The 25,139-nt window shown below is 55.9% G+C and overlaps 10 protein-coding genes across 10 annotated transcripts; 4 read left to right on the forward strand and 6 right to left on the reverse strand.

Annotated features, from left to right (window-relative positions):
* The first annotated feature begins 1,433 nt into the window (after window positions 1-1,433).
* On the forward strand, window positions 1,434-3,259 carry B0I36DRAFT_149557 (uncharacterized protein). The gene is made up of 3 exons (XM_046148490.1): window positions 1,434-1,461; window positions 1,518-1,681; window positions 1,741-3,259. Exons 2-3 carry the CDS (start codon window positions 1,571-1,573, stop codon window positions 2,875-2,877), a joined length of 1,248 nt encoding a protein of 415 aa, XP_046009040.1. The 5' UTR covers window positions 1,434-1,461; window positions 1,518-1,570; the 3' UTR covers window positions 2,878-3,259.
* Window positions 3,260-5,888: 2,629 nt separating this feature from the next.
* Window positions 5,889-7,506, forward strand: B0I36DRAFT_149580 (branched-chain amino acid aminotransferase). The gene is made up of 2 exons (XM_046148491.1): window positions 5,889-7,184; window positions 7,250-7,506. The coding sequence occupies exons 1-2, from the start codon at window positions 6,093-6,095 to the stop codon at window positions 7,421-7,423; spliced, it is 1,266 nt and encodes a 421-aa protein (XP_046009041.1). The 5' UTR covers window positions 5,889-6,092; the 3' UTR covers window positions 7,424-7,506.
* Window positions 7,507-9,416: 1,910 nt separating this feature from the next.
* Window positions 9,417-9,993, reverse strand: B0I36DRAFT_365488 (uncharacterized protein; the record flags this gene model as incomplete). The annotated part of the gene is made up of 2 exons (XM_046159146.1): window positions 9,417-9,721; window positions 9,786-9,993. The coding sequence occupies 2 exons, from the start codon at window positions 9,991-9,993 to the stop codon at window positions 9,417-9,419; spliced, it is 513 nt and encodes a 170-aa protein (XP_046009042.1).
* Window positions 9,994-10,359: 366 nt separating this feature from the next.
* Window positions 10,360-11,702, reverse strand: B0I36DRAFT_329218 (histidine phosphatase superfamily). The gene is made up of 3 exons (XM_046154692.1): window positions 11,505-11,702; window positions 11,208-11,429; window positions 10,360-11,138 (listed from the first exon to the last, which is right to left on the reverse strand). Exons 1-3 carry the CDS (start codon window positions 11,589-11,591, stop codon window positions 10,545-10,547), a joined length of 903 nt encoding a protein of 300 aa, XP_046009043.1. The 5' UTR covers window positions 11,592-11,702; the 3' UTR covers window positions 10,360-10,544.
* Window positions 11,703-12,102: 400 nt separating this feature from the next.
* B0I36DRAFT_386219 (FAD dependent oxidoreductase) lies at window positions 12,103-14,221 on the reverse strand. The gene is made up of 2 exons (XM_046161100.1): window positions 13,616-14,221; window positions 12,103-13,487 (listed from the first exon to the last, which is right to left on the reverse strand). Exons 1-2 carry the CDS (start codon window positions 13,874-13,876, stop codon window positions 12,180-12,182), a joined length of 1,569 nt encoding a protein of 522 aa, XP_046009044.1. The 5' UTR covers window positions 13,877-14,221; the 3' UTR covers window positions 12,103-12,179.
* On the reverse strand, window positions 14,038-14,968 carry B0I36DRAFT_149614 (uncharacterized protein). The gene is made up of 2 exons (XM_046148492.1): window positions 14,683-14,968; window positions 14,038-14,618 (listed from the first exon to the last, which is right to left on the reverse strand). The coding sequence occupies exons 1-2, from the start codon at window positions 14,737-14,739 to the stop codon at window positions 14,199-14,201; spliced, it is 477 nt and encodes a 158-aa protein (XP_046009045.1). The 5' UTR covers window positions 14,740-14,968; the 3' UTR covers window positions 14,038-14,198.
* Window positions 14,669-17,596, reverse strand: B0I36DRAFT_272445 (protein kinase SNF1). The gene is made up of 5 exons (XM_046151311.1): window positions 17,135-17,596; window positions 16,191-17,026; window positions 15,540-16,134; window positions 15,335-15,486; window positions 14,669-15,252 (listed from the first exon to the last, which is right to left on the reverse strand). The coding sequence occupies exons 1-5, from the start codon at window positions 17,587-17,589 to the stop codon at window positions 14,966-14,968; spliced, it is 2,325 nt and encodes a 774-aa protein (XP_046009046.1). The 5' UTR covers window positions 17,590-17,596; the 3' UTR covers window positions 14,669-14,965.
* A 1,743-nt stretch (window positions 17,597-19,339) lies between these two features.
* B0I36DRAFT_329223 (uncharacterized protein) lies at window positions 19,340-20,593 on the reverse strand. The gene is made up of 2 exons (XM_046154693.1): window positions 20,394-20,593; window positions 19,340-20,299 (listed from the first exon to the last, which is right to left on the reverse strand). Exons 1-2 carry the CDS (start codon window positions 20,565-20,567, stop codon window positions 19,799-19,801), a joined length of 675 nt encoding a protein of 224 aa, XP_046009047.1. The 5' UTR covers window positions 20,568-20,593; the 3' UTR covers window positions 19,340-19,798.
* Window positions 20,594-20,849: 256 nt separating this feature from the next.
* On the forward strand, window positions 20,850-23,583 carry B0I36DRAFT_293517 (DNA polymerase alpha/epsilon subunit B). The gene is made up of 2 exons (XM_046151800.1): window positions 20,850-21,759; window positions 21,812-23,583. Exons 1-2 carry the CDS (start codon window positions 21,038-21,040, stop codon window positions 23,466-23,468), a joined length of 2,379 nt encoding a protein of 792 aa, XP_046009048.1. The 5' UTR covers window positions 20,850-21,037; the 3' UTR covers window positions 23,469-23,583.
* A 434-nt stretch (window positions 23,584-24,017) lies between these two features.
* Window positions 24,018-24,715, forward strand: B0I36DRAFT_329226 (uncharacterized protein). The gene is made up of 2 exons (XM_046154694.1): window positions 24,018-24,082; window positions 24,171-24,715. Exons 1-2 carry the CDS (start codon window positions 24,042-24,044, stop codon window positions 24,577-24,579), a joined length of 450 nt encoding a protein of 149 aa, XP_046009049.1. The 5' UTR covers window positions 24,018-24,041; the 3' UTR covers window positions 24,580-24,715.
* The last annotated feature ends 424 nt before the right edge of the window (window positions 24,716-25,139 follow it).

A 25,139-nucleotide genomic window follows, 5' to 3' on the forward strand; every position in this document is an offset into this window, starting at 1 on the left:
CACCCCAGCCGCCAGCAGCAAAGCCGACACAACCTGCCGAGCCCGCTGCTCCTGCGGCAACTGATAGCCATGTAGAGCATTCCTATGCTCAAGACGATTCATACGCACACGGCGACGATAATGCCGAAGAAGCCTACGACGACGATGACGATGAAGTCGACTTCAACCTGGGCAATGGGTCCGGAACTCCTGCCGCGTCGGCGCCTGCGCCCTCGGCACCAGCCCCGGAAGAGTCAACACCAACGTTTGCATCCGCAAAGCCGTCGACTTCGAAAGAAGATGGGTAAGTGCCTTTCCTTAAAAGCTCTTCGTCATGATCTGGTGGCCTTCTGGCCCTGTTCCTTGTATGTACCATACCGGAGCATATAGCCGCCTTGCAAGTGTAATTGTGCTCTTGACGCGACGCGCGTCTTCGCCCCCGACAGCAGCCTGCAGCGATGGGGGAGAGCTGCTTTGAGGCAACGAATGGTGTGGATTTGGGTTGCAAGAACAAAGCACTTCGCCTGGGAAGAGTCCGTCAGGATGGGGTCTCTGCTCAGTCAATCTTGGCTAGCTGGCCTAGACTTGAGCAAACGCCAATGGCAGAAGGGGCAGCCGCGGAGAGCAATCTTACAAGGCCATCTTGTCACTATGTGCACCAGGCACCCAATCACAACCCAGCGCCTCCCCAAGAAATGCACAGAACATGGGAATAGAGACAGGTGGAAGCATGCCTCTCATGTCCGAGTGTCTCGGCACATTCAGAGACATATTCTGTCGACGGTAGTCATCAGTCACGGCAGTCCCGTGCAACCTACTTAGCCATCATACCAAGATAGGCTCATAAAGCAGCGACAAGCAAGTCAAGTCTCGGGGGGAAAGCCACGGCCAGACATGGCAGCGAATAGCGCTCGAAACAGCTTGATCTAGCTTCTCGATAGCAAAAGACCAGAGACCAGGCAATCGACAAGCATTATCACTGGCATCAACCAGAGCAGTTGTGCTCCTCTTCACAAGATTATGCACGATGGCATGTTTGATGGGCAACCTTCGACTACTACATTTCCCGCACACACCAAACGGCACCAACCACACACTGCTCGCTATCGATCCTATTTCGAGGACTAGACTTCGGCAAGAAATCGTCTCTCCACAAAACTTGTCTAAAACACGCTGCACATCGCCGACGCCTACCCAAGACGACCCTGGTCATGGCGTTCTCTGTACTACACAACCACTATTCCTTGCTGGGGAGTTCCCTGCCAAAGCTGCGAAGCAACAAGGACAGGCACAGAAGCATCTCGGATCGATGAGCTCAAGCATGGTCTCAGAACTGCAGGGACTTGCACACGCACGGGGAATTGCATCGTGCTTGTTTTCCGCTCGAATGCTGCGACCAGTTGCGGCGTTACGTGTAGACTGACTGTTCCTCCATCTCTAGTAAAATGTTTATTGGTGGTCTCAACTGGGAAACGACCGATGGTAAGGACGCCGCTGTGCATTGTGTGTACCCAACAAGTCAGCTGATTCGCAAGTAGATTCACTGCGCGAGTACTTTTCGCAATTTGGTGAAGTAACCGAGTGCACTGTGATGCGTGACGGCGCCACAGGCCGCTCTCGAGGTTTTGGTTTCCTCACGTTCAGAGATCCCAAATGTGTCAACGTCGTCATGGTGAAAGAGCACTTTCTTGACGGCAAGATTGTAAGTATCGACGAGCTTCTTTTCTTCGAGATGGGGAAATCGCGATTGACATCAAGTAGATCGACCCCAAGCGCGCCATTCCTCGAGATGAGCAGGAGAAGACGAGTAAGATCTTTGTTGGCGGTGTGAGCCAAGAGACGACCGAGGCGGAGTTTAAGGACTACTTTGCCCAGTTTGGCCGCGTCGTGGACGCCACGCTCATGATGGACAAGGACACTGGACGACCTCGCGGGTTTGGTTTTGTCACATTCGAGAGCGAAGCCGGCGTGGATGCCTGCCTCAATACGCCCCTTGAGATCCACGGAAAGGCCATTGAGGTCAAGAAGGCCCAGCCAAGGGGGAATATGAGGGAGGAGGAGGAGGCTGCCCGACGTGCGGGCAAGTTCAAGAAGGGCGGCATGGATGACCCGAACTCTGCTCAGGCCCAGATGGCGAATCAAATGGCGCAGGGTGGCATGACACCTCAAGCCATGGCCCAGTACATGCAGCGGATGCAGCAGTACATGGCCATGATGCAGCAACAAATGGCCATGTCCAGAGGCATGAACCCAATGATGCAGATGATGCAGATGCAGCAGATGCAACAGATGCAGCAACAGATGGCACAGGCTGGTCAGGGAGGCCCGAACCCCATGGCAGCCATGCAAGGAATGAACCCCCAGATGATGCAACAGATGCAGCAACAGATGCAGGGCCAGATGATGGGTGGCGAGCAAGGTCAAGGAGGCGAAGGCGATGGTAGCCAAGGCTTCAACAACATGAATCCAGGCGGCGGTGCCGCTGCCGGGCCTGCTGCCAACAACCATCAGCAGCACAACAACTTCCACCAGAACCACGGATATGGCGGACATCAGCGTGGAGGCGGCAAGCGTGGCGGCCGCGGCGGGTACTGGAACCAGAACCAGGGATACAACAACATGGCTGCAGGAGGCGCCGCCGGTGGTGACCCAACCTCGTGGGAGGGCATGTACGACGACGTGCCGCAGCCAAACTTCAACCAGGGTGGTGGTGGCCGCGGCGGGTTCAACAACCGCAGCCGAGGCGGCGGCCAGTTCCAAAACGCGGGACCCGCAGACCCGGAGGCGGCACCCCCCATCAACGCACCCACAGGTCCGAAAAATGCTGGCCGGCCCGGTGCGAACTACCGTGGCGGCGGCCGGGGCGGCAACCGGGGATTCCATCCCTACGGCCGTTAGAAGCAGCCTAGGAGGAAGTTTTGAAGGCTCCAAGCGCAACAGTCCCTGCGAGCATAATGCTACTCCCAAGCTGCTCACAAACAACCTGTGCAAGACTTGGACGCCATCCACTCCTGTCAGCAACATCAATCCTTCCTGCCACGACATGACTGTGCGCAACATCTTAAGCATCTAGCTGTACTATAATCTGCCCTCACCATAAACAGACCGACACGCGCACGGCGACGCGTCTCGCGTGATAACTATTTAATCAGGTTCCGAAGAGAGCCTTTATCTAAATCGAAATGCAAAATGCGAGTCCTTTCAGGCTGAATCTTGTCTTGCTTCTTTGATGATGTGACAGAACTCCTTCCGATGCTGTTTATGGTCCTCTCGCCCGTAAAGCTTGGTAAAACGGGTCTAGCTCTGCTGTAACCACATGTTGCATGATGAAGGACTCGAAGGTCCGAAGTCATAGCAATAAGTCAAGCAGTGCATTATTCAGGGCGAGCGACTTGCAGCTTCACGCACCTGGTTTGTGCTAGACTGTATTTGATGCGTGCTTGATTGGTCTAGCGATTTCTCGAGTCTGGCCCACCTCATTTTGACGATAATGGGAGTTAAAGCACCTCAGTCCATCTACTACCGCTATATGTATATAGATGTGCAAGCCACCTCCGCCTACGCAGGGCTTCATTCAACGGAAAGACTTACCTCACTGGATGTTGTGCTCCCATGCTCTTGTCCTACAGCGCGGGGGAGTCAAGTAGAAGACCGAACAGCCGAAAGAAAGAGAGGAAAGAAAAGAAGAAAGACAAAAGAGGGAGAAAAAGCATGCAGACTTCCGGACCACCCCCACGGAACCGGCCTTTGTCAGTCAAGTATGAAAAGGCGTGCATGTAGTAAGGTTGCGTTGCAGCGAAGGGATAGCATCGGTCCATGGGGGTGCGTGGTACATGATTTCGGAAGCTTACCGGTGTGGCTGACAGGCAGGTAGGCGGGCAGGGCTGTGACACAGGAAATATGTGTGTGTGATGCTGTGGAGGAGGGGGGCTTTTCGGCTGCAGTGCTACACACCATAGTCCGACCTCCTGGACGTTTTGTTGGGATGTGTGTGTGTGTGCGTGCGTCAGCGGATGCGAAGGCGTGCTAACATGTGGATATCGAAGACATGGACAGCATTTCAGGGCTTTGGGGGTTTGTTCTTGTGTTTATGTGTGTATCTAGGACGGCACAAGTGACCTGGGTTCTTTTTTTTGAGGATGCGAATCCCTCCAATGAAGCACAGCCGATCGTGAAAGGCATGAGCCTAACAACTTAGAAACCCATGGCCCCCTTGTCTCGACATACTGGTTTCGGCCAAAGGCGCGCAACAAGCACGACCAGACACCCCTCGTGCCCATGTGAGCTTTGCATTGACTTCGTTGCGAGACATCAGTCGTCTCACAGAGGACAGGGCAGGTCACCTGCCTGTTCTAGTGCTGGTCGAAGCGATCCGTTATGCTTTCTTAGTCCAATGCTGTGTCTCTCTGTCCACGCCAACCCCACACGTTCTGCGCATTTCCCCAGATCCGATAGCCGCCGCCGCCTTGTCATCCCTGACGTGCAATGGTCTTTCGATGCCAGGGTGGGCACGGACGTTCCTTTTGCTCTTGTCTCTGACGCCTCTGTGATCAGTCTCTGCAGGTCATATGACCTTTGAATTGAGGAGAAGTCAAGAGCCTGTATGCACCCATTACCCCATAGTTACTTTTCCAATTCCATGGCCGACGAGAGGGGCTGAGGATCATTAGAAGAAAAAGTGGGATTATGTAAAGCGCTCGGCCACAAACCGGACTGAAGGGGTAAAAGCGGCTAGACGAGGCCCGAAGGGCTGGTCCGCATTCCGTCATAAGGGGAGGCCTGAGAGAGGAAAAAAAGTCTCCGCCCGGAGCCGCCGGCCGGGTCTTCGCGTGGGGGCATCAGGGGATGGAAAAAATGGGTTCCAGCGGAGGGGCAAGGAGGAACAACGAGCTGTGCCTTTGAGATAACAGTTTTCCATCGCTGTGCCGCCTGCATACAAATGGGCAGTAACTCCAATTTTTGAGTATGTTGATCATGGTCAAGAGGCTGCATATTATCGGACCAGAAAATGCATTCAGAGGCAGCGCGTCGTGGCGGTGAGATGATGTAGAAGGAAGGGCGTAGCCAAGAAGACCTGGCACGCTACCTCGTGCAAGTGTCCGCATGACTGCCTATCAGCGTTGAAGGAATGGCTGGGCACCCAAGAACTCCTCACCCGCCTTAAGCCGAGCTGGGACCACAATTTCTTCCTTTTTTTCCCCCCTTCCGTGTCTTTTCCTTGGAGTCGTTGCTGTTATCGCCGCGCATAAAGGAGCCCGGTTCAGACTAGGCAGGCAGGTACTAGGCAGGATGACGCCCAGAGGCTGCGCGAGGGGGTGCGCGTGCATGTTTTGGGGGGGGGGGGGGGGGGGGTGGTATGCAGGCGAGCACCCCTGCATGGAAAACTTCTTGGAAACGCGCGAGGCCGAGGCCACCGCCCGGAGGGGGACAGTTTCCGGTCTGATGGCTTGGCCTGAACAATCGCTCAAAGGCAGACATGTCCGTTGTCGAGCGAATAGCAATGGGACGTAATAGCACCTACACGGCAAGACACGACCAGAGATGGTCCAAAAAAAAACACCCAATTAGACAAGAAGACGAAGGCGCAAAAGACAAGACGATGAAGGCGGCCTGGCCCTACCATCGGCACCGGGCAGAGGTGGGGTCGGCCGCGGAACGGAGGCGGCGGCCGTGTGTGTGTGTGCTGTGCGGTGATGCGCCATGAGACCCGAGCCACTGCGATCTGGGATTGGCCAATGACTCACGCGAGATAGCGACAGGACTGCAAGGGCGGAACCGACTGCGATTTTGTCAAGCGGGCGAGGAATGACATGACCCCACCACCAACGCGCCTTTCCGCAGGCATACCTCTATAGTCGCCCGCAGTCGGCTTGCCGTGGGCGACACTTTTGTTTGCACTAACCAGAGCGAGCCCGCCCCTTGCCCTGCCCGGCCTGCGAATAAGTTTGGGTAGTTAGTCTGCTCCTTCCCGCCATCTACACGTGCTTCCCTTTCTCCTCCCACTTCACTCGACTGCAAGCAACAACAACAAAGACTGCCTCCTTTGTTGTCTCGAGGGTCCTCGTCCCAGCAACGTCATCGCCAGCACATCCCTCCCGACCAAGTCTCCAGCCATGGCCCCTTCCGCCGTCCCTGCCGCCCACAACGGCGAGCAAGATCTCAACCTCACTGCCGCCGCCGTCGACCACCGCATGACTGAGAACAACGGCAACGCGGCCGCCGCTGCCAGCAACGGCGTTGCCCAGCCCAACATCAACGAGCTTGATGCCTCCAAGATCACCTACAAGTTCACAGACATGCCCCGCGAGGTCCCCGCCCCGGGCGTCCACCAGATCAATGGCAACAGCGTCTGCACCGACCACATGGTCACCGTCGCCTGGTCCGCAAAGAACGGCTGGGCCGCTCCCGAGCTCAAGCCCTACGGCCCTCTGTCGCTCATGCCCACCGCCTCCGTCCTCCACTATGCCACCGAGTGCTTCGAGGGCCTCAAGGCCTACCGTGGTGTCGACGGCAAGCTGCGCCTCTTCCGCCCCGACTGCAACTCTGAGCGCATGCTCATGTCCTCCGTCCGCATCAGCCTGCCCTCCTTCCCGCCCAAGGAACTCGAGAAGCTCATCATTGCCCTCATGTCTGTCGATGGACCCAAGTGGCTGCCCCGCGAGCGCCCTGGCTCCTTCATCTACCTCCGCCCGACCATCATCGGCACTCAGCCCCAGCTCGGTGTCCAGGCGCCCGCCGAGGCTCTCCTCTACATCATCGCTTCCTACATGCCCGTCATGGACGCCCCCGCTGGTGGCATGAAGCTGCACACATCCCCCAACGACATGGTTCGTGCCTGGGTTGGCGGCTTCGGCTACGCCAAGGTCGGTGCCAACTACGGCCCCTCTCTGCTTGCGACACAAGAAGCCCGTGCTCGGGGCTTTGGCCAGATTCTGTGGTTGTACGGCAAGGACGGCGAGTGTACCGAGGCCGGTGCCAGCAACTTCTTCGTCATATGGAAGACTGCCGAGGGCAAGACCCAACTCGTCACTGCCCCTCTCGACGACCGCTTGATCCTTGACGGTGTCACCAGGCGCAGCGTCCTGCAGCTCGCTCGTGAGCGCATGCCCGAGCTCGAGGTTGTTGAGAGAAAGTACACTATCGACGAGGTCATCAAGGCTCACTCCGAGGGCAGACTTGTCGAGTCCTTCGCTGCCGGTACTGCTGTAAGTCAAAAGCCTCGTGGGATTCGAACATCGTGGCGAGCCGACTGCTAACGTGTGGTTTTTAGTATTTCGTATGCCCCATCTCCCTCATCCACCACCGCGGTACCGATGTCGACATTTCCATGGGCAAGGCCGGCGAGGGTGGCTCTTTCACTCTTGCGGCCAAGGGCTGGCTCAAGGATATCATGTACGGAGGCGAGAACCACCCGTGGGGCGTCGTCGTTCCCGAAGAGCACTAGATGCAGCCGCCAAGCAGCCCCGTCGATCACAACGCGCCGTGCTATCGTGGCATGCAACACCACGTGATGGGCGGTGTTTTGTACCGACTGTGCCGTGCCACGAGCAGATGCGGTCGCCTCGTGGGGTAGAATGTTCTTTGTGGGAGATCACAAAACCATGCACTTATGGCGACTCTTTCAGAACGCACTGCCAGCCGACACAAAGTGGGGGAGTTCGGACATGTCGCGTGGGGAACTCCGTGCAGCAGCCCCCTGCCGCCTCGAATCGGCAGAAGAATGCATGAGTTGAAATCGTGGTTCTTGGCGCGTCTGTCGCATAGGACCACTTAATAGAGATGAAAAGTGTCGCACTGAGGCGCAGGAGAGGAAGAGCCTGCGTGAGGGGTCAGACTTCTTGAGATTTCACACATTTTCTGGAGCGAAAACGGCGTTTGGGTACATATCTCTCTCGGCATTCCTTTTGGGAATCGAGTTCACTGCATTGTTCATCATTTTACTCAGCTCTAGACAAGAGTAGACTAGATCATAATATATCCAACATTTATGACACAAGAGCAAGTGTTATGTACTTCCAGTGCTTGCTGAGCAACTAATTCGTCATTCCAGCCGTGGAGACGATTCCTCGGATGCGAGGCCAAGTGAGCTGCAACCATTAATCCAGGCAAGATAAACCTCTCCGGGACGGGACGGTCCATGTGCACCAGTAGTCTTTAACAGGCATGAAGGGGGATGAACCTTATTGTGTGACAGCCTAGAGTCACTCCCGGCAGCGTCAGTAAAGGTGCACTCGGGACCAGCTGGCTTCAAATAGCGGCGAGGACACAACCCGTTGAGCAAGCTTCATGGCCTACCCAGATCTGGGAGGTGTTAATCACACTTGGCAAGCAATCTCGTGTTTTGATATCGTCGTTGGTGGCTAAGAGCAAGCAAGTCTCAATCTAGTGCGTACGGCAGCATCCGCTTTTTGAATGTGTTTGAAGCCCTGTCAGGAACGCGAGAAAGTGAATAGGCTCCAGGGCAGGCAGTCAGTCGTGACAATGAAGCCCGCCCGCCCGCCCGCGCTACTTGCGGACGCTACGGGCCAGTACCTGCCTCTGCCCTCGAAAATAGGTTTGTCTACGAGCAAATGACGGCATCCCGCAGACAAATGATCGGGACGGTCAATTGCCAAGAGAGAAGCTTGCTGTGTCGCACAGGGGGCCCTAGTTTGCTTGGAACCAGCCTCGGGCATTATGCTGTACGAGTGTGGGACATGTCCGATTGATAACTAAGTCGTGCCTTTTCTGTCTGCTTTCTTTGAAGGCCACGGCTCTCTCCTCTTTGTGTCCATCCCACTCAAACTGCCAATCTGCTGCATTCACATCAATAGTTCCAACATGACTCCAGATAGACCTTTTGGCCCTTATTTCGAACTCCAAAGAGCCTTCAAGCGGAACAGCTCAGACAAACCTACATCTGAAAGAATCACCATCTCCCAGACACTGTCGAGGTGGTATTCTACACGGCAAAGGCTGGTTCTTCAGAAATGTTCTCGCCATAAGCACATGGCCACTTCCTTGAGCAATGGCAGCCACGGAGGCCTTGCACCGCAGGACCAACATCTTGGATTCTCCAAGACATTAGAGTCCCTGAGGATGCCGCCATTTCTACTGGAAAAACGACTGAAGGATCTTGCCCGCCTCATTGGTCATGCCTTGAAGAAATTTCTAGAACTGGGTCAGCACATCAGTCCAGTATACATGATCCAAGAAGACGACCAGCGAGGGCCTGGGCCAGGTCCAAGTCTGACGCATACCTGCTCATGCTGCTTCAGTTCATCGACAGCTTCCTCGCCCAGCTGTTCAAGATTCGCGACAAGCTCAGCCACATTATTGCTGTGCCCGGAAGCGTTCCTGCTTGACGACTTCGTTTCCGTCCGTTCAGTGGACATTGCCGATCCAGTACCTTTCACCACACTGTTGTAAAGGTTCTCAATTTCGGTTTGGGCCTCCTCCTAAGTAGCCCACAACAATCTGAGCTCGGCGGACGTCTCGGCAATCTTGGTGGCAAACTGGCCTACAGCAGGCCCGATCTTCACAATCTCCGTGCGCGGCCTGCCGCTCTTGTCGATTGTTTCGTACTCAACCTCGGCGTTCGATAGTGGTTCACAGAGCCTCAGAGCAGTCTTCTCTAGATGGAGCACGTCTTTCTGGTAAGACTTCATGGTCTGCTCGGACTCTACCACCAGCGATTCCCTAGCTTCTTCGAGCTGGGTAGTTGCGGCGAGGTGGACGGCTGCGCGAAGATTGGCATAATTCTCTGCCAGAGCTCACTGTCAGCTTCGTCCCAACGTCCGAAGAACCAACCTTGACTGTTGACCAACCTCTGACTTTGCCTGCTAGTGGGCTCTCAATATCTTCCTCAGCCTGGCGGGCTCTCAGGTCAAACTTGTGACGGGCGGCGCCGAAGTTGGGGAATCGGGCATCCTGCTGATGAGCGAAGAGCGGGCCCGCGCCGTAGTGAAGCCTGGCACGCTTGGGGGCAGGTTCTGTGCTCGACTCGTCCTCGTCCTGGAGAAGCCTGCTTTTCATTCTCGTTTTGCTCTGAACTACTTCCTTTCGGTCCGAGGGACTTTCGAATCGGTGGCTAAATCGGTTTCGGGCGAACATGGCTAATATGGTAGTGGAAAGTTGTGGCAGATGCGATAATATCAAACTTTTGCACGCAGGAAGGCGCCTCGAGACTATGAGGGCGCAGTGAAGTCTGTATGAGATGTTATCCGCGAAGTAGGAGTTGAAACAGGTCCCGCGCTCGGTCATGAAATATTGAGACTGCGTTGATCCTGCCCAAGTGGTGGAAGCAGGCAGGTACATGTGGTGCGCGGAGCGTCAGGGAAGGCGCACACATTGCAAGCACCGGACGGCTGCCTGAGATCCTCCTGGAGAAGATGAATTTGAGTAACTACTGCACCTGCAACCATCGCTCTTTCCATTCTTCCACGCTTGGCAACACTGGCAGTGTTGAACTAGCTCCGCGCAGATTGGCACTTCGGCACATGGGCACATTTGAGATTGATCAGCTGAACAAATCTTGTGACTATCGATATCTTCGCCGTCCCATCTTCGAACTCTCCTGAGGCGTCTCACACGCTTCTCTCTGCAGCTAGCTCCGCCTTAACCAGCAAAGGCACCATAGACCCAGGTGTGACCCAGACACCAGGATGCCCAACAGCCATGTGCAACGCAAAGATAGCCCACGAGTGCATCGTAAACGACACAAACGTCGCGTCCCCTTCATGGCGGAATACATCATCCAACATTGTCGTCAAGCGCCCCGCGATATGCTCAGGCGCCTCGATTGCATCGGGCGTCCACAGCTCGTCGTTCTCCGTCAGCCCGTCCTCGATGTCGAACTGCGGGTAGTTTTCCGCAATCCAGGTCCGCGACCGCCGACGGTCGCAGGTGTGCTCGCCGTACCGTTCACGCAGCATTTCCTTGACCACGGGCTGGAACGGGCGATCCGCTGGAAGCTCGAGGCCGTCAAATGATAGCTTGCATGTCTCGAGCGTGCGCGAGTGCGGGCTCACGTAGTACTTCTGCGGCGCTGGGACCTTTACATCCTTGAGTGCCTCGTGCCAGAAGGCGTTCAGGGCGCGTGCTTGTGCCTTTCCCGTCTCGGTGAGGTCCGCGTCGGCCCATGTGACTGTGCCGTCGCCTTCCAGTTTTGACCAGTGAGACTGGCGTCAGGTATAGGATCAGCACTAATCGACACCTTCCAAATGCCAAATCAATCCAGGGCGACTTACGTCCCACGCGGCGGTTCCGACCTTGGCCTCCTGCACGTTGTGATAGCCCTCTCCATGCCGAGCGAGGAAGAACAGCTTGTATTCAGCGCGGCCAGCTTCCTTTTTGTTGAGATCGTTCAGGAAATACACGAAACGTTCCCAAAGTGTCTTGTCCTTCTTTGGGTCAAAGTCGGCATCAGTGTCAAAGGGCTGGTCAATAAGACCTAATCCGGTGCTGGTTGACTGAGAGATGAGAATCAGCATCCAAAGATCAGTCAAACATCTTGCCTTCTTCTCGCATGGTTTTGATGGACATACGATTCTACTGTCCCGACTCGGTGCGACAGAATCATGCTGGAAGTATCCAGACACGGCCCGAAACTTGTACTTGCTGCTTGACGCCATTGTTTTGTCTTCTGATGGCGTGAACACCCGTGAGACTTAAAGACGGGATAGTGTGTATTGTAGGCAATCAAGAGGCTGAGTGGACGTGCTCACTCGTGGTGTGTAAAGTTGATAGTTGGGAGTAACTGGAGCCGTCCAAGCCAAGTGCCCCGCCTCTCGTCACACCCTGTAAACCTGCCTGAACAATCCCCTCAACTTTTTTCTCGGCACAGCCACTCTGGGAGGAACATGCCTCTTACTGGACAATGCTAAACATTAGACAATTCCCGAGATCCACGCAATGCAGCACATATGGGCGCATACTCTGGATGGGACCAGCCTGCAAGCCGTAGAATGTCCTTCTCCTACACCAAGCACAGTGGAGTCATGGACTCGCCCAGGGTGTACTTTTTGGCATGGCAACTTGCTCATTATACGCATCTTGAGTGGATATTTCGTCTAATGCTGCTATGCAAAACATCGTCAATGCTCGCCTCTTTACTGGGACTAACATCGTGCTATCCCCCCCCCCCCCCCCGGGGAATTGCTTCTTCCCACTGTCTCTAGTACACTCGAGCGTCGGCTGGATTTCAGCTGGAACGCGGCCAATCAATAGTTCCGTAGCCCAGCAACACCAACCTTCTCCTCACCGACAGGCTTCCGGCGCCTGGCTTCGTTTACTCGCTTCTCTGTAATCAGGTACTCCATGGGTATATCCACCTCGTCGTCATCCCCAACCATGACGCTCAACATGAGCTCGACCACGGCCTTGGCCGACAACGGCGCATTCGGCATGCCGTGGCCGGTGTAACCTCCACACAGGTACAACCCCTTGCCACCGCCCAGGCTCTCGGGCACGGGGCCGACCCAGGGGTACTCGTCGCGGCTGTATCCCATGATGCCAGACCAGTCGTGGGTAGGGGTCAGGTCGTGCTTGGCGACCTGTCCCGTTTCGTTGTTGTTGCTGGCTTCCTCGTCGTCGGCCTTTGTGGATGGCTTGGCCGAGGAATCCGAGGGGTTAGTCTCCCGGATGCTCAGATCGACCAGTCCAGACAGCTCGCCACGCAGATACCATGAAACCGGCTCGTCGACGGCGCTGTCGTCAGACACGCCCACACCTTCATTCTTGGCATGTGGTCGGCCACCTCCAAAGATGAGCTCGGCTGACGGAGGCGGTCTCTGAATCAGGTAGTCGTCGGCCGGACCAGCGATGATGCCGTAGGTGTGGCCAATGTCGAGCGGCGGGTGGTTCGGTGAGGGCTCTTGCGGTGGCTTCAGGGCCGAGACCTGCCCGCGGACCGGGACGATCAGATCGCTGAACTGCTCCAGCAGATGCGAGGTGTAGCCGTTTGTGCAGAGGAGCACCTGGGAAGCCGAGATGTTGCCTCGCGGGGTGTGTACCGTCCACGGGTGGTTCTTGATGTTTGTTCCCCCGACAACCCTCGAGATCCCCGTCGCCGGCGTCTTGGTCTGCAAGTTGAAAGCGCCGCCGCCATCGTCGTTTGCCGACTCGGCGAGCAGCTTCTCCAGTATAAAGGCGACGAGCTTGTACGGCCACAGGCTGGCGGCGTGCCACTGGATCACGGCGCCCTCGGCGTTGCCGATCCGCAGCGCGTCGAGCGTGAGCTCCTTGCGCTCGTCCTCGAGCAGCCAGGCCGGGCTGCCATCTTTGCCCTTGCGCACGAGCGACACGTTGGCCGCGAGGTCCGGGTATGTGTCCTTGAGCTTGCTGACGGTGCTCTGGGCGGCGGCCCACACGTCCTCGGCGTAGAAGGCGTGGACGCCGGATGTCGAGCGCCAGTCGCAAGGGATGGACAGTTCCTCGACGAGGCTCTTGACGTGGAAGTAGTTGCGCAGCTCGAACGAGGCGACGTGCGGTTGTTGCAGGTAGATCAGAGGCTGGCAATGTCCGCCATTCTACAAAAACAAAAGACGAAGACGTCAGCTCTATACCACGATGCATCCGGCTATGTCGCAACTCTCGCGATAGCCAAAAGGCTAGCACCTGACGCGTGCGTGGAAATGTCTTTGGGAGCACGACTTACACGGCCTGTGGCGCCCCAACATGCCTCGCGGGCCTCGAGCATGACCACCTTGAGCTCCGGCCGCTTCTCGCGCAGCGTCTGGGCGGCAAAGGTGCCCGAGATGCCGCTCCCGACAATGATGACATCTGCCGACTCGGGCAGGTCGCTCGTCGTCCGGTGTCCCAAGAGCTTCTCGGACGGCTGTGTGTGCCAGTACGACTTGGACGGATTCTCGCTCGGGAGCGTCGCCTGCGTCGGGTGGACTCTGGTGGTCTGCGTCATTGTGGTGGGAGTAGTGTGTCTATATGTTATGCCTGTGACGTTGTTGCTTCTGTCGCCTGCCTCTGAATGTAGCTGGAAAGCCTCGCTCTTGTGCACAGAGCGGTGTGCAGCAGACAGGAAGAACGGGCTGGTCGTGAATGCTATCGCGGTCGCCGACCGGAGGGGGGTCCAGCCAGCAGGTCCGATATGCAGGGAGCTCGTTCGATGTCGGGAGGGGCAGGGGCAGCTGATATGAAATAGAGTCAGGCACCACCAGCTTCGTGGTTTACGAGAAAGCACAGATTAGAACGAAGACGTGTCTTGGAGAAAGGCTTCTGCTTAATTAAATACCAAGCACAATCTCATTCATCGATTCTCGTCGTCGTAACCTTTTTACTTCGTACCGGTCCTTTTGCACGAGACACAAAAGGCAACACGCCCTGCTGATCATCGCCGTTGTCCGCAATGGTCCGTGTTGTTGTCCCCTCCCCCGCTGGACGGACCCAATTACGCACGCCAAGACTTTTGGCGCCCAGACGTCAGTTACACAGGCCGTCTCCTTTGTTCCGCCATGTGCGTGCGTGCGGCGTGTGCCGTCGAGGCTCCGCATGTCAGCAATACTGTGATTGGAATGTTGCTCATCGCTAAGTAGGGGGCTGATGAAGCTGCGTCCCGTGCTGCTGCCCGACGAAGCGCTTCGACTCTGCAGTGATGTCATCGGCAGAAAGCCCGTGCACGCAAACCCGGGACAAGTAATGCAAATCTGGATACCAGGTCGAGCACTTAGCAGAGTTTTATCAACAAATGTCTGTTGGCTTCAAATGTACCAGTAAAGCAGACCTCCCAAACTTGTCTATTCGTACTCGACGTGTCGGGTCAGTCATGGCCGTTCCGTCTGGATGTCACCTCAAGAAGTACCTGCCGACGAGCCGCAGGCTTGGGAAGAATCGATGGATTCACAAGGCGTATATATGATGATAAATGCCACGACCCCAAACAAGCTCTCGGTTGTACATGTCGTCCCTTTCCCAGACTAAAAGAACTCCCAACGCCTCTGCACCACCCGCAATGTAAAACCCAGCATGGAAACGCCACGCGTTGCTGCGTCCCTCAATCCGCCTCGGCGAGCTGCATTATCAGCCGCGCCGCCATGTCGAGGAACGGGAACGGGCTCATGACGTCCTTCTCCTCCAGCATGCTGCCATCCTGCCGCTCGTACCCGGAGCACTTGAAGTCGACCAGGTACACCCCGTACTCCATCTCGTAGATCTGGATCTCCATGCGCATAAACACAAAGTCTTGCTTTCTCTTATCCAGCACCGAGTAAATGCGCATGTTCTCCTCAGTCGCGGCATCCGCTGACGATCCACCATAGGCAGCTGTGCTCTTGCGGATATCTGGGAGTTGGTATATGGTTAGTCATGATGCAGCCTGCAAAGGAATATTTCGAAAGCTTGGGCCCGGAACTGCTGCGCTTACCATCTTTCTTCCACCGACATATAATGTGCCAAGGATCCGCAGGTAACCGATAGTATCTCGCTGGATCAAAAGTCGCAGGATCTATCTCTTCGGGCGTCTTGCCTTTGTAGGGGTTGCCGCGAGGGGTGTTGTGGTTGACAAATTTCTCGGTTCTGAGGTTGGTTAGCGATAAGAAACTTAAAGATCAAAGTTCAGGACTGCTTACTGTTCAGAGCCTTCCGCGGCTACAGTATCATAGTCCTCGTCTGGCACCCATGTAGCGCCAAGCTTGGAAAGAGCCTTGTAAATGTACAAAAGAGCTTCCCACGGGGCATTCCGGGACCGAATGCCAAACTGCCATCGCGTGGGCTTCTGCTTTTTTGGCTGGACGGGGGTCATAGCCGCAGGGCGGTTCTGCTCGTCCGGCCGGGCGCTCTTAGAGTGAGGCTTCAATCTCCGCGCAGCTTCCTGTTGCTCGGCAGGAGTACGTGGCTGGACAGGCATGTCTGGTATCGGCTGCGAGTCAAGTGACTCTTCGATACCAACTGCATGTCGCTCCATGAACTCCTTGTGGAGACCTGGCAAGCTTGTGGGCAGGATTCCGACCTTGCTCACATGAGTGCGTGCGGCAATCGTGGACGTTGTTGACCGTGTCGAGTCAGCCATCGGGCTTGCTTGCGATTCGGAAGGGGTTGGAATGCCAGGCTCCTCCTTCGGCGCTGCTGCGGCGTGCAGACTTTCAGCAAGACTACCAGACTGGTCGCCTCCTGCTGGTGGTGATGTGGCGAAATATGGGTTCTCCGCGCCCGTGCCATATGCTGCTGTCGACTTGTTAGCGGATCAAAATTCTCCACGAGCTCAGATTGCGTGCACCTACTATTTCCTTGCATCAACTTGTTCTCGCGCACAATCATGTAGGCATCCTTGATCGCAGAGGGCTCGTCTGCCTCGAGAGCTTCCTGGACATCCTGCTTCCCGTAACCCATCGTCTTACTGATCTTCTCTGTGACTTCATTGTGCAACTGCTCCTGAACTTTACGCGGCGCAAAGGGTGCAATATCACTGGGCCTGATAGCCTTGTTCGGGTCCGCGCCGGTGTTGACGAACTCCTCGACCGGAGGTGCGAGGTAGGACGGCAGGTCTTTCATGAACCACGGGTCGGCCCGGATTTCTTCGATGGTCGCGCGCTGGACGGGGTTCGTTTGTAGCATCTTCCGTATGAGTGCGGCTGCATCCGACGGGATCCATTGGGGGACGGTGAAGACGCCGCGCTGGATTTTGGCGAACAAGCTTGGAATGTGGTCGTCGTCGAACGGTAGTCTTCCTACCAACAGCACGTACAAGATGACACCACAACTCCACACATCGACTTCGGGTCCCGCGTACAGCTTGCCACTGATGACCTCGGGCGCGGCATAGTTCGGGCTTCCACAGCTCGTCTTTAGGAAGTTGCCGTCCGTCATGATGTTGCTTAGACCGAAATCGGCAATCTTGACATTGAGGTTGTCGTCGAGCAGGAGGTTCTCGGGTTTGAGGTCTCTGTGGACGACCTTGTGCCTGTGGCAGTACTCGACAGCACAGAGCATCTGCTGGAAGAAGCGCCGGGCTTTTTCTTCGGGAAGTCGTCCGTGTGATACTATGTAATCGAACAGCTCGCCGCCGGCATACTCGAGCACCATGATGATCTCATTCTGAGTCTTGATCACAGTGTAGCTGTGGTAGCGTTCGTGTTAGCCTATCACCGCCATCAAAGATCTGGCCAACGTGCAAGCCTTGCGCGAAGCCTGTGAGTATCCTTCGAGCGGCGGGGGTATTGCTTACAGCTTGATGATATGGGGATGGCGCAGAAGCTGCAGGTACTCGATCTCTCTTTCGACCCGACCGACCATGTCCCTGCTGATGAGCTTCTTGCGCGAAATGATCTTGAGCGCAACCTGCTGGCCCGTCATGCGATGCACGGCCAGCTTGACCTTGCCAAAGGAGCCCTCGCCAAGGGTGCGGATGACGTTGTACGCGCCGATGCGCTGCTCGGTCTTGATCTTCTCGCGGGATGGACCCGAGGGCTGGCGGTCGCGGGGTGCATGCTGTGTGGCGTCGGACGTGACGTTGATTTGGGGCACGGGCTGGCCATTGCGGGTGTTGCGACGGATCTGGGAGGGCGAGAGGGAGATGGAGAGCTCCTCGTCGTCGTAGGCCCGAGGATTGGAAGCCATGTTGTCGTCGAAGCGCACCCGCCGGTCAATGACTGAGCGCGTGGAGTGGTCTGAAGCCGTCATGAGGATGGTTGGCTGGCGGTCTGCCAGGAGTCGGGCGAGGGGTGCTGGTCTGCTGGGACGGTGCTTGGTAGCGTGCTGGCCTGCACGTGGAGGGGCCCTGGGAGCCTGGAGGGGCGCTCGGGAGGGGAGCTGAGCGCAAACGTGGGGAGCCCGCCCGGGCCGTCTGGTGCCCTTTACAGAGCCTGCAGCCGGCTGCAGTGTCCACAGGAGCTAGTCCGCTGGGACTTCCACTTTTGGGCCTTTGCAGAAACTCAATCCAGTCTTGTTCCGCCTCTGCTTGCAACCCGGAATGCCGAGACGCTGTGTAGCGGTGCCGTCGGCTGGTGGTCGCGAGCTTTGTCGAGGGCGCTGCAGGGCCGGCGTTCCCCACGATCGGCCGTTGCAACAGCCGATGTTCAAAGGCTCTGGTGTAGCTTGAGCGTCAAAACCAGAGACGCTGCGGAAGTCCGCACTGATGATTTGACCAGGCCAAAGGATCGGCGAATGTCGACTACCAAGGTTCCTGAGCTTCGTCGACGACGTATCGCCGGTATCGACAAGTTGGAAATGCTGGGTGTATTTGGGAGCGCGTCAGTCCATCATGCGGAGAAACCTGGAAGACTGGAAGCAGGGCATGAGAGCTGCTTCATAAGGACACACAGTTCAGCACGAGTCCAGACGGACGCGAGTCGTGCGTGTGGAGTCGAAGCGGTCCACGAGCTCTTCTCCGGGAGGGAGCAAAACGTCAGACTGACTCCTGGACCCTAGAGGTGGGCGGGCAGGGCCAAACACTTTATGGGCTTGCCGGGAACAAAAGTATTGGCAGCCCTCCGCTTTGGACACGAGAGGCAGCTCCCAGGACGGGCGGCTGGGGATGCACCCTACTTCTTTCGCATAGCAGAGCCTCCTGGGAGGTGTCCGTGACTGGCAAGTCCCGAAAATCCCGTTGCCTTGTGTGTAACACCAGACACGAACGGTGGCTCTGCAGAGGCGTCTGTCTGCGTGTGGGCCAACGGGGTGAGTCTCGTGGGGAGCACAGCAGGCCTGCCTCATGCAGGTCAGGCCCAATGCATGCTCCTGCCAGGGCAGCAAGCAACCCTCTCGAGCCGGCCACGAACACCCACAGCGGCAGCATGGCATGACTTTCGATAAGCGACTGGTCACATTTGAAACCGGTGAGATCGTTAGTGGGCTCACGTCCTGCAGGCGCGTCAAAGGCTGGCTGATGCAGGTGGTTCAGAAAGTCCAAGCAAGACATCTCCTCATGACCTCGGCTGTCTCTGATGCAACGGCCATGCACTGTCGACTCATTGTAATCCTGTGGTCTAGATCAGCCGTCGTGTGGATTTGGTAGGAGCCATCATCAGGATCATAAGGATCTTTGCAAGGTACCACTCACTTTGTCCTGGCCCGGCGGTCCACGACCTGCACGTCTGAACACGTTCCATCATTCCTTATCTACCGCGGACAACGTATAGCCCTGGTCGGCACAAGTCGAAGCTGTCATGATCCCTGCTACTACCCCAGGATTTGTGGAACGAGGTTCCTTACTCAGACTTTGATTCACACACGACACCAGCGGGGCGCGGGGCTGTCCAGAGGCTGGACCCTACGTCAAGGGCGTATCTGACCACTTCCACAAGTCATGGATGAAACGCTCTTTCCAGCAGCCGCGACAAGTTGTGCGGATGCTGACCTTATGTGAAAAACGAATTGACTGCTGAGATTAACCGCGCACAAATAAAGGCTGGTGTTCATGATCAGGTCGAGTCGAGCTTTTGTTGCTCACCTCCGTGCACTGTCCGACAAGCTACGTACATAATCACAGGCCTCGTGGCTGGAGCTCCTCAGACAAACGTTTCTGCACAATCTGCCAAAAAGTCACGCACCGCTGATGCCGACGGCCGGCTTGCCTTTGCTCTTTAGGGTGCATTCGGCTTCAAGCTCTGGTACCTCTGGTATCTCTTATTCTACAGGTACAGTACATTTTTATGCTGCTTTGCCAGCATTGGTGGCTCGAAGAGCTGGCAGGTGAAGAAGTGCGGCCATCGGCCGACACCTCGGCCACTGCGTCAAAGAAAGAACCAGACTCGACGACATGGCTTAGCCTGACTTCTCCTTTGCCTTGAGAAACTCGACAACCTTTGTCCGAAGAAAGTCGGACAGCCCGAGACTGTATAGAGGTGAGAATTAGCACAGGCTCACCCGGACAATAAGAGTCTGGCGCCACTTACATTCCTTCATTCGTGAGGATGCGATACGTCCCACTCGGCTCAAACTCGCCAACCAACTCGCCGCGGCCGTTGACTTCTATGCTACCAAAGATATCTTCCGGCCACGCGATACGCCCATAGTCCGGTGGATTGCGCAGATCACTGAGATGTACGTGTCCGCCAACGCCGCCTCCACCGGCACCACCTTGTCCGCTGGCTCCGCTGCCACTATCGCCACTTTTGGTCGCTCGCCGTCTCTGCTGCGAGAATGCCCCTCCTCCGGCACCAAAGGTCATGCCGCCAGGACTGGCGAACGCCTGAGCCTGTGCCTTGAGACCGGGGTCCTGCGCCGCATATTTGGACAGCACCTCGTTCAGCATTGGCATGAACGCAGGGTTCTCGCGGAATGACCTCGGGGTGGCGGGAAGTTCTGTCGTCGTGCCGATTGCGAGCTTTGCATTTGGTGGGTTTGTTTCGAGGTATGTGAGCAGGTGGCCGCCCGGGGTAGGAAATACTTTCTGCAGGCCGCGTATTAGCTGCCAGGCTCTATAAGACAACAAAGACTGAATCTGAAAGCATTGCAAGCCGTGGATGGGTGCCGGCAGTACTGACTATGTGTGGGTTCTGCGACAACGAAGATACATAACGGCGTGTGGTGACCGACCGCCAGGCCGGGCTCGCGGCTGTGCGCACTAGAAGCATGCTGCCGACTTTGCAAGATTTACGTGTTGTAGTTGCGGTCCTCCAGCTATCTCGTGGAAAAGCGAAGTTGCTAACCTTGCCCATGTGTCGGCCGGAGCTCTATGGGAATTGAGAAGCAGCTGTAGACCACGGCTTGAGCTTCCCTGTCCTTCCAGCGTTGACGTAACACGAACGACAAGCGCCAGTTTTGGGGCTACATCCCTCTACCTCGCCCATAGCGTTCTGCGAGGCTTAGGACATGGTACCCACAGGTCTCTGCTATGACACGCGCTAACGGTGGGGTTCCATGGCTCCCACCCCTGGACCGGCTCAATTAACGCGTGAAGCAATGTCGAACGCGTCTCCCCCACACACCAGACCAGTAAACTTCTCGAGACATGTGCAAGCCAGATTCACCACGAGGAGCACGATCACGCCCCACACAAGCACGTCGAGCGTAGCAAGTGGTGTTGCCAAACCCAATTCGGACTTCGAACTGGACCTGAAGCATTTGTCCACAACTTTACACCAACAAACCAACCAACTTCGCACCCGACACCGCCGGATCGACCGTCATGATGCCCGGAGACAAGCCGCTGGTAGCGGCCCTGTTCGCGCCAAAGACGCCAGGTCCTGCCAAAGACCAGATTCCGTCGTCGTCGCCAGCATTCGGCACTCCCGCGTACACACAAAGACCGTTCGTGATAGCACCGACAACGAAAACCACAATCCTGCCAATTCTCCTGCCACCTGCGACACTGCGTCCGCTCGCGTTTCGCACATTCACAAAGAAGCACAGTCTAACCCTCACGTCGTCGGCACTCCAAGAGCTCGCATCCTTCATCGGAAGGCATTGCGGGTCAGGATGGCGTGAGGAGGGTCTTGCAGAGAAGGTGCTGGAGGAGGTCGCCAAGGGCTGGAAGAATCGCAATGGCGGAGTCATTGTCGATGGCGCAAGCAGCGAGCTCAAGGATATACTCAAAACCCTCGAGGGCAACATGAGCGGTGGCCGAATAGTCACAGGCCGAGAGCTCTCGCGACAGAACAGCCTAGCTCTTGACATGTCTTCGCAAGATGTGGATATTTCCAATACGAGATTGGGCTTGAGGCCAATCGCGGCCCTGACCAGAGATGACAGTCAGGCCAGCTTCGGCATGTCTGGATTGGGAGTACGAGAAGACGAGACAGAAGATAACGAGGATGACGGCCTGAATGATCTGAGAAAATGGACCAAGGTCATCAGTGCGCAAGAGCAACCGCGCATGCTCTACAATGTGACCAAGAAACATTTCGAGAGGTATGTTGTGGACAAAGTCTTGGCTGTTTTGCCTTGCTAACGTCCGGCTTAGGGACTCATCAAAACCGTCCATACTGCCATCTGCGAATCAAAAGACGACACTGTTCCGGAACCGTTACAATGTCATACATCAACGACTTTTACGCAACGAGTCCTTTCAGACATCTGCAGTCGCTTCTGCTAAAGGTGCTCCGTCGTTATCTAGATCATCGTCGAGCCTCACAACCGCGCAACAGACTTACAAAATCACACCTATTGCGAATCTGCTAGGACGCCATGGCTCACACCATATGCTTCTGGGGTTGCTTTCTGTCCTTCCGACAGGATCCTTGGCTATTAATGACCTCACGGGTACCATCGCCCTGGACGTCACCCAGGCGGTCTCTATTCCGGAGGACTCGGCATGGTTCACTCCAGGCATGATCGTCCTTGTAGACGGCGTGTACGAGGAAGATGAGGAGGCCACAGGAAGAGGCTTGGGAAGCACAAATGGAATTGGTGGCGTCATCGGCGGCCGATTTCAGGGTTTCTTCATCGGTCAACCTCCTTGCGAAAAACGAAAAGCGACGCTCGGTGTCAGTGGCCCAGATGGTGGCCAAGATCACACCATAGGAGGTGGATTTGGCTGGATCGATTTCTTGGGCGTTGGTAGTGAACGAGCTGTGGGCAGTAAGATGCGAAAGATCGAGCAACGCTTGCTGCGACAACGAGAAGAGGACCCTGATAGCCCGGGGCGCGGCAGGGTGGTCGTTCTGGGAGAGTTGAACCTGGACCAACCACGTGCTTTGCAAGCATTACGCAAGATCTTGACACTCTACGCTTCAGAGCCTGAGGGCACCTCTCCCATGTCCTTTGTCATCACTGGGAATTTTACGGAACATGCCGTCATGGCTGGCGGTGGTGCCAGTGGTGGCAGTGTTGAGTACAAGGAATACTTTGACTCTCTTGCCTCCGTCCTCTCTGACTTCCCTACACTATTACAAACAGCCACTTTCATCTTTGTTCCTGGGGACAACGATGGCTGGGCATCAGCTTTCTCATCCGGCTCTGCTGTTCCTTTACCGCGCAAAGGCGTACCGGAAATGTTCACGTCGCGAATCCGGAGGGCATTCGCTTCCGCAAACGCAGAGCCGGGGGTCCAGAATGGTGGCGAGGCTATCTGGACAAGCAATCCAGCAAGAGTTTCCGTGTTTGGGCCGGAGCACGAGATTGTTCTCTTCCGCGATGATCTATCATCGCGCATGAGACGCACTTCAGTGAGACTGAAGTCCTCGAAAGCGCCAGCTGAGGAGTCCAATAAGCATGCTGAGTCGGACGAAGTACCTGACGATGAAGAGATGGCTGACATCATGGGCCAAGGCGACGACATGGAGGTTGACGCGGTCAAGCCACCGGCAGCGCCGGAAATTCCTCATGACGTACAATCAGCGAGGAAACTGGTCAAGACCATCTTGGACCAAGGCTACCTTTCTCCGTTCCGGACCAATATCCGACCAGTGCATTGGGATTACGCAAGCTCATTACACCTGTACCCGCTGCCAACGGCCATGGTTCTGGTCGATCCAACAGCACCACCCTTCTGCGTGACCTACGAGGGGTGTCATGTCATGAACCCCAGCGCCGTCCTGGTACCTGGCCGGAGAGGCGTAGGGAGATGGATAGAGTATGAGTTGGGCAAAGCCGGTCGCTTGCGGGAGTGCCTTTTCTGAGTTGATGTGTCGAGTAGAAGCAGGAATCGTGTGATGATTATGGATTGCCTAGTATCTGGAGTTGTCTGAGATGCAATTTTGGGCGTAATAATTGATGAATGAAATATGACTGAACCCAGATGCAACGAGACTGTGATTTTGTATTCATGCATGTTTCGATCTGCCAAAGCTTCACGCTCACCATTAGCGCTCTCAACCCCCTGGGTTCTTTTCGGACTCGCTGACTCGGGAAGAACAGATAATTTCACATTTCCTCCCTTCTCGCCTAGAGGTCTTGTAAGGGACTTGCGGCAAATATGCTGCCTGGGTCTAGTAGACTATGGTCCCGAAGCGCGGTTGACGTAAAGGGTTGACGATGAACGTGAACTTCAATGGCGCTTTCTGGTGAATTCGCTTATGACATACTCGGATTGACAAAATAACCTGGTTATGCAGTGGCGCGAACAAGCCGTTATGCGGCACGGCCATAACCCTGTGGCCATGAGAACGACTACATCTCATGTTCTGGAGCTGCTGGAATCACCGGCACCCGGAGAGCGCCTTTACAATGTGGGTGTTGGTATTCGAAGAGGCATGCATCGAATCATACATTTTCGCCAGGGGTGCATTTCTACCTGGGCGAAGGTTTTGATAAGCATCTCGGCAATTTTCTTTTTTTCTTCTTTTCTTTTTTTATAGACAAAAAGGAAAAAAAGAACTTACCTATAGTCTGCTCATCCCGAAGCATGCGTTCATCGCATTTTACATGAATTATTCTCATCAGGGCACACGATCCCCAATTTTTTGCTTTATATATCACGAAAACAATCAATACGTAGCATGGACGCATCGCTACCCAAGGAGGCGTGACAGCCACTACGAGTGCTTGAACGATCCCGTCTACTCTGCTGAATGTGATGCGCTGAAGGTCTTGTCGAAGAAGACGAGCCGGATCCCGAGGCGCATTGACTGCTGGGTGCTGAGAAAAAAAGCTGGTGACTGGTCTATCTACGCACCTTGCAGCTCTCTGCCTGGATTCATGCACATTTTCCCCTCTTGTTTGTACTTCCTGATTGTACTAAACCGACCCTGGAGAGCACCATGCTGTTGTGATGACGGCCCTCGACCGTGACCAACTGCGATTGACCATTGCGGTTGCACGCCGTCCCTGGTCTCAGCCGGGCCTGGTTCGTGAGGGGACTCGTATGTTGTCATCGAACCATGAAATGAGAAGTCACTAGTAACAATGCGCAGGAGTTGCTGGGCACTGAGGCGGGCCTGTGCACCAATCAACAGCGTCTCTCGTCGGCCCCGAAGCCCAATCAGCGGCTTGCGCGGTTGACAAATCTGGAAGGGGCGACCCAAATCGGGACGATCTGGTTCGACGACATGGACGAATCGCAACTCGGCACGCCGATCAGTTCTTTCCAGCGGGCAGCCTCTTCCTTTGCATGGCATTGTGTCTGTCTGCCTGTCCCCTTGTGGCCAGCTCCCCGATTCGAGCGGGCTTCCAAACGCCCAGATGTGTCGTCTCATGTTGGGCCAACCTGCCCCCTTTGCTGGTCGTTCCCCACTGCCCATGCCGCTGATCCGGGTGCGCGTTTCGTGCCTGGCTGGCTGCTCGTGTTGTCATTCGTGGGCAAATACTGACAATGTTGCGGCCAGGAGTGCGCAGCAACGCTCAAGCTGGGT

This window comes from Microdochium trichocladiopsis (genome assembly GCF_020744255.1).
Source record: "Microdochium trichocladiopsis strain MPI-CAGE-CH-0230 chromosome Unknown B0I36scaffold_8, whole genome shotgun sequence".
In the NCBI taxonomy this organism is placed as follows: domain Eukaryota; kingdom Fungi; phylum Ascomycota; class Sordariomycetes; order Xylariales; family Microdochiaceae; genus Microdochium; species Microdochium trichocladiopsis.

What these genes read in the sequence shown, in the direction of transcription:
- B0I36DRAFT_149557 (XM_046148490.1), top strand. Translation starts at nt 1,571, where the DNA reads ATGCGTGACGGCGCCACAGGCCGCTCTCGAGGTTTTGGTTTCCTCACG. An exon ending in ACTTTCTTGACGGCAAGATT is followed by an intron (nt 1,682 to 1,740) that starts GTAAGTATCGAC and finishes GACATCAAGTAG; the next exon opens with ATCGACCCCAAGCGCGCCAT.
- B0I36DRAFT_329226 (XM_046154694.1), top strand. Translation starts at nt 24,042, where the DNA reads ATGCATCGAATCATACATTTTCGCCAGGGGTGCATTTCTAC. An exon ending in CGCCAGGGGTGCATTTCTAC is followed by an intron (nt 24,083 to 24,170) that starts CTGGGCGAAGGT and finishes AAAAGAACTTAC; the next exon opens with CTATAGTCTGCTCATCCCGA.
- B0I36DRAFT_329218 (XM_046154692.1), bottom strand. Translation starts at nt 11,591, where the DNA reads ATGGCGTCAAGCAGCAAGTACAAGTTTCGGGCCGTGTCTGGATACTTC. An exon ending in CGAGTCGGGACAGTAGAATC is followed by an intron (nt 11,430 to 11,504) that starts GTATGTCCATCA and finishes CTCATCTCTCAG; the next exon opens with TCAACCAGCACCGGATTAGG. An exon ending in TCGGAACCGCCGCGTGGGAC is followed by an intron (nt 11,139 to 11,207) that starts GTAAGTCGCCCT and finishes ACCTGACGCCAG; the next exon opens with TCTCACTGGTCAAAACTGGA.
- B0I36DRAFT_293517 (XM_046151800.1), top strand. Translation starts at nt 21,038, where the DNA reads ATGATGCCCGGAGACAAGCCGCTGGTAGCGGCCCTGTTCGCGCCAAAG. An exon ending in ACCAAGAAACATTTCGAGAG is followed by an intron (nt 21,760 to 21,811) that starts GTATGTTGTGGA and finishes CGTCCGGCTTAG; the next exon opens with GGACTCATCAAAACCGTCCA.
- B0I36DRAFT_386219 (XM_046161100.1), bottom strand. Translation starts at nt 13,876, where the DNA reads ATGACGCAGACCACCAGAGTCCACCCGACGCAGGCGACGCTCCCGAGC. An exon ending in GTTGGGGCGCCACAGGCCGT is followed by an intron (nt 13,488 to 13,615) that starts GTAAGTCGTGCT and finishes TTGTTTTTGTAG; the next exon opens with AATGGCGGACATTGCCAGCC.
- B0I36DRAFT_329223 (XM_046154693.1), bottom strand. Translation starts at nt 20,567, where the DNA reads ATGGGCAAGGTTAGCAACTTCGCTTTTCCACGAGATAGCTGGAGGACC. An exon ending in TGTCGCAGAACCCACACATA is followed by an intron (nt 20,300 to 20,393) that starts GTCAGTACTGCC and finishes CGCGGCCTGCAG; the next exon opens with AAAGTATTTCCTACCCCGGG.
- B0I36DRAFT_149580 (XM_046148491.1), top strand. Translation starts at nt 6,093, where the DNA reads ATGGCCCCTTCCGCCGTCCCTGCCGCCCACAACGGCGAGCAAGATCTC. An exon ending in CCTTCGCTGCCGGTACTGCT is followed by an intron (nt 7,185 to 7,249) that starts GTAAGTCAAAAG and finishes TGTGGTTTTTAG; the next exon opens with TATTTCGTATGCCCCATCTC.
- B0I36DRAFT_149614 (XM_046148492.1), bottom strand. Translation starts at nt 14,739, where the DNA reads ATGACTGACCCGACACGTCGAGTACGAATAGACAAGTTTGGGAGGTCT. An exon ending in TTGGGAGGTCTGCTTTACTG is followed by an intron (nt 14,619 to 14,682) that starts GTACATTTGAAG and finishes CCTGGTATCCAG; the next exon opens with ATTTGCATTACTTGTCCCGG.
- B0I36DRAFT_272445 (XM_046151311.1), bottom strand. Translation starts at nt 17,589, where the DNA reads ATGACGGCTTCAGACCACTCCACGCGCTCAGTCATTGACCGGCGGGTG. An exon ending in GCCGCGGAAGGCTCTGAACA is followed by an intron (nt 15,487 to 15,539) that starts GTAAGCAGTCCT and finishes AACCAACCTCAG; the next exon opens with AACCGAGAAATTTGTCAACC. An exon ending in ATGTCGGTGGAAGAAAGATG is followed by an intron (nt 15,253 to 15,334) that starts GTAAGCGCAGCA and finishes ACCAACTCCCAG; the next exon opens with ATATCCGCAAGAGCACAGCT.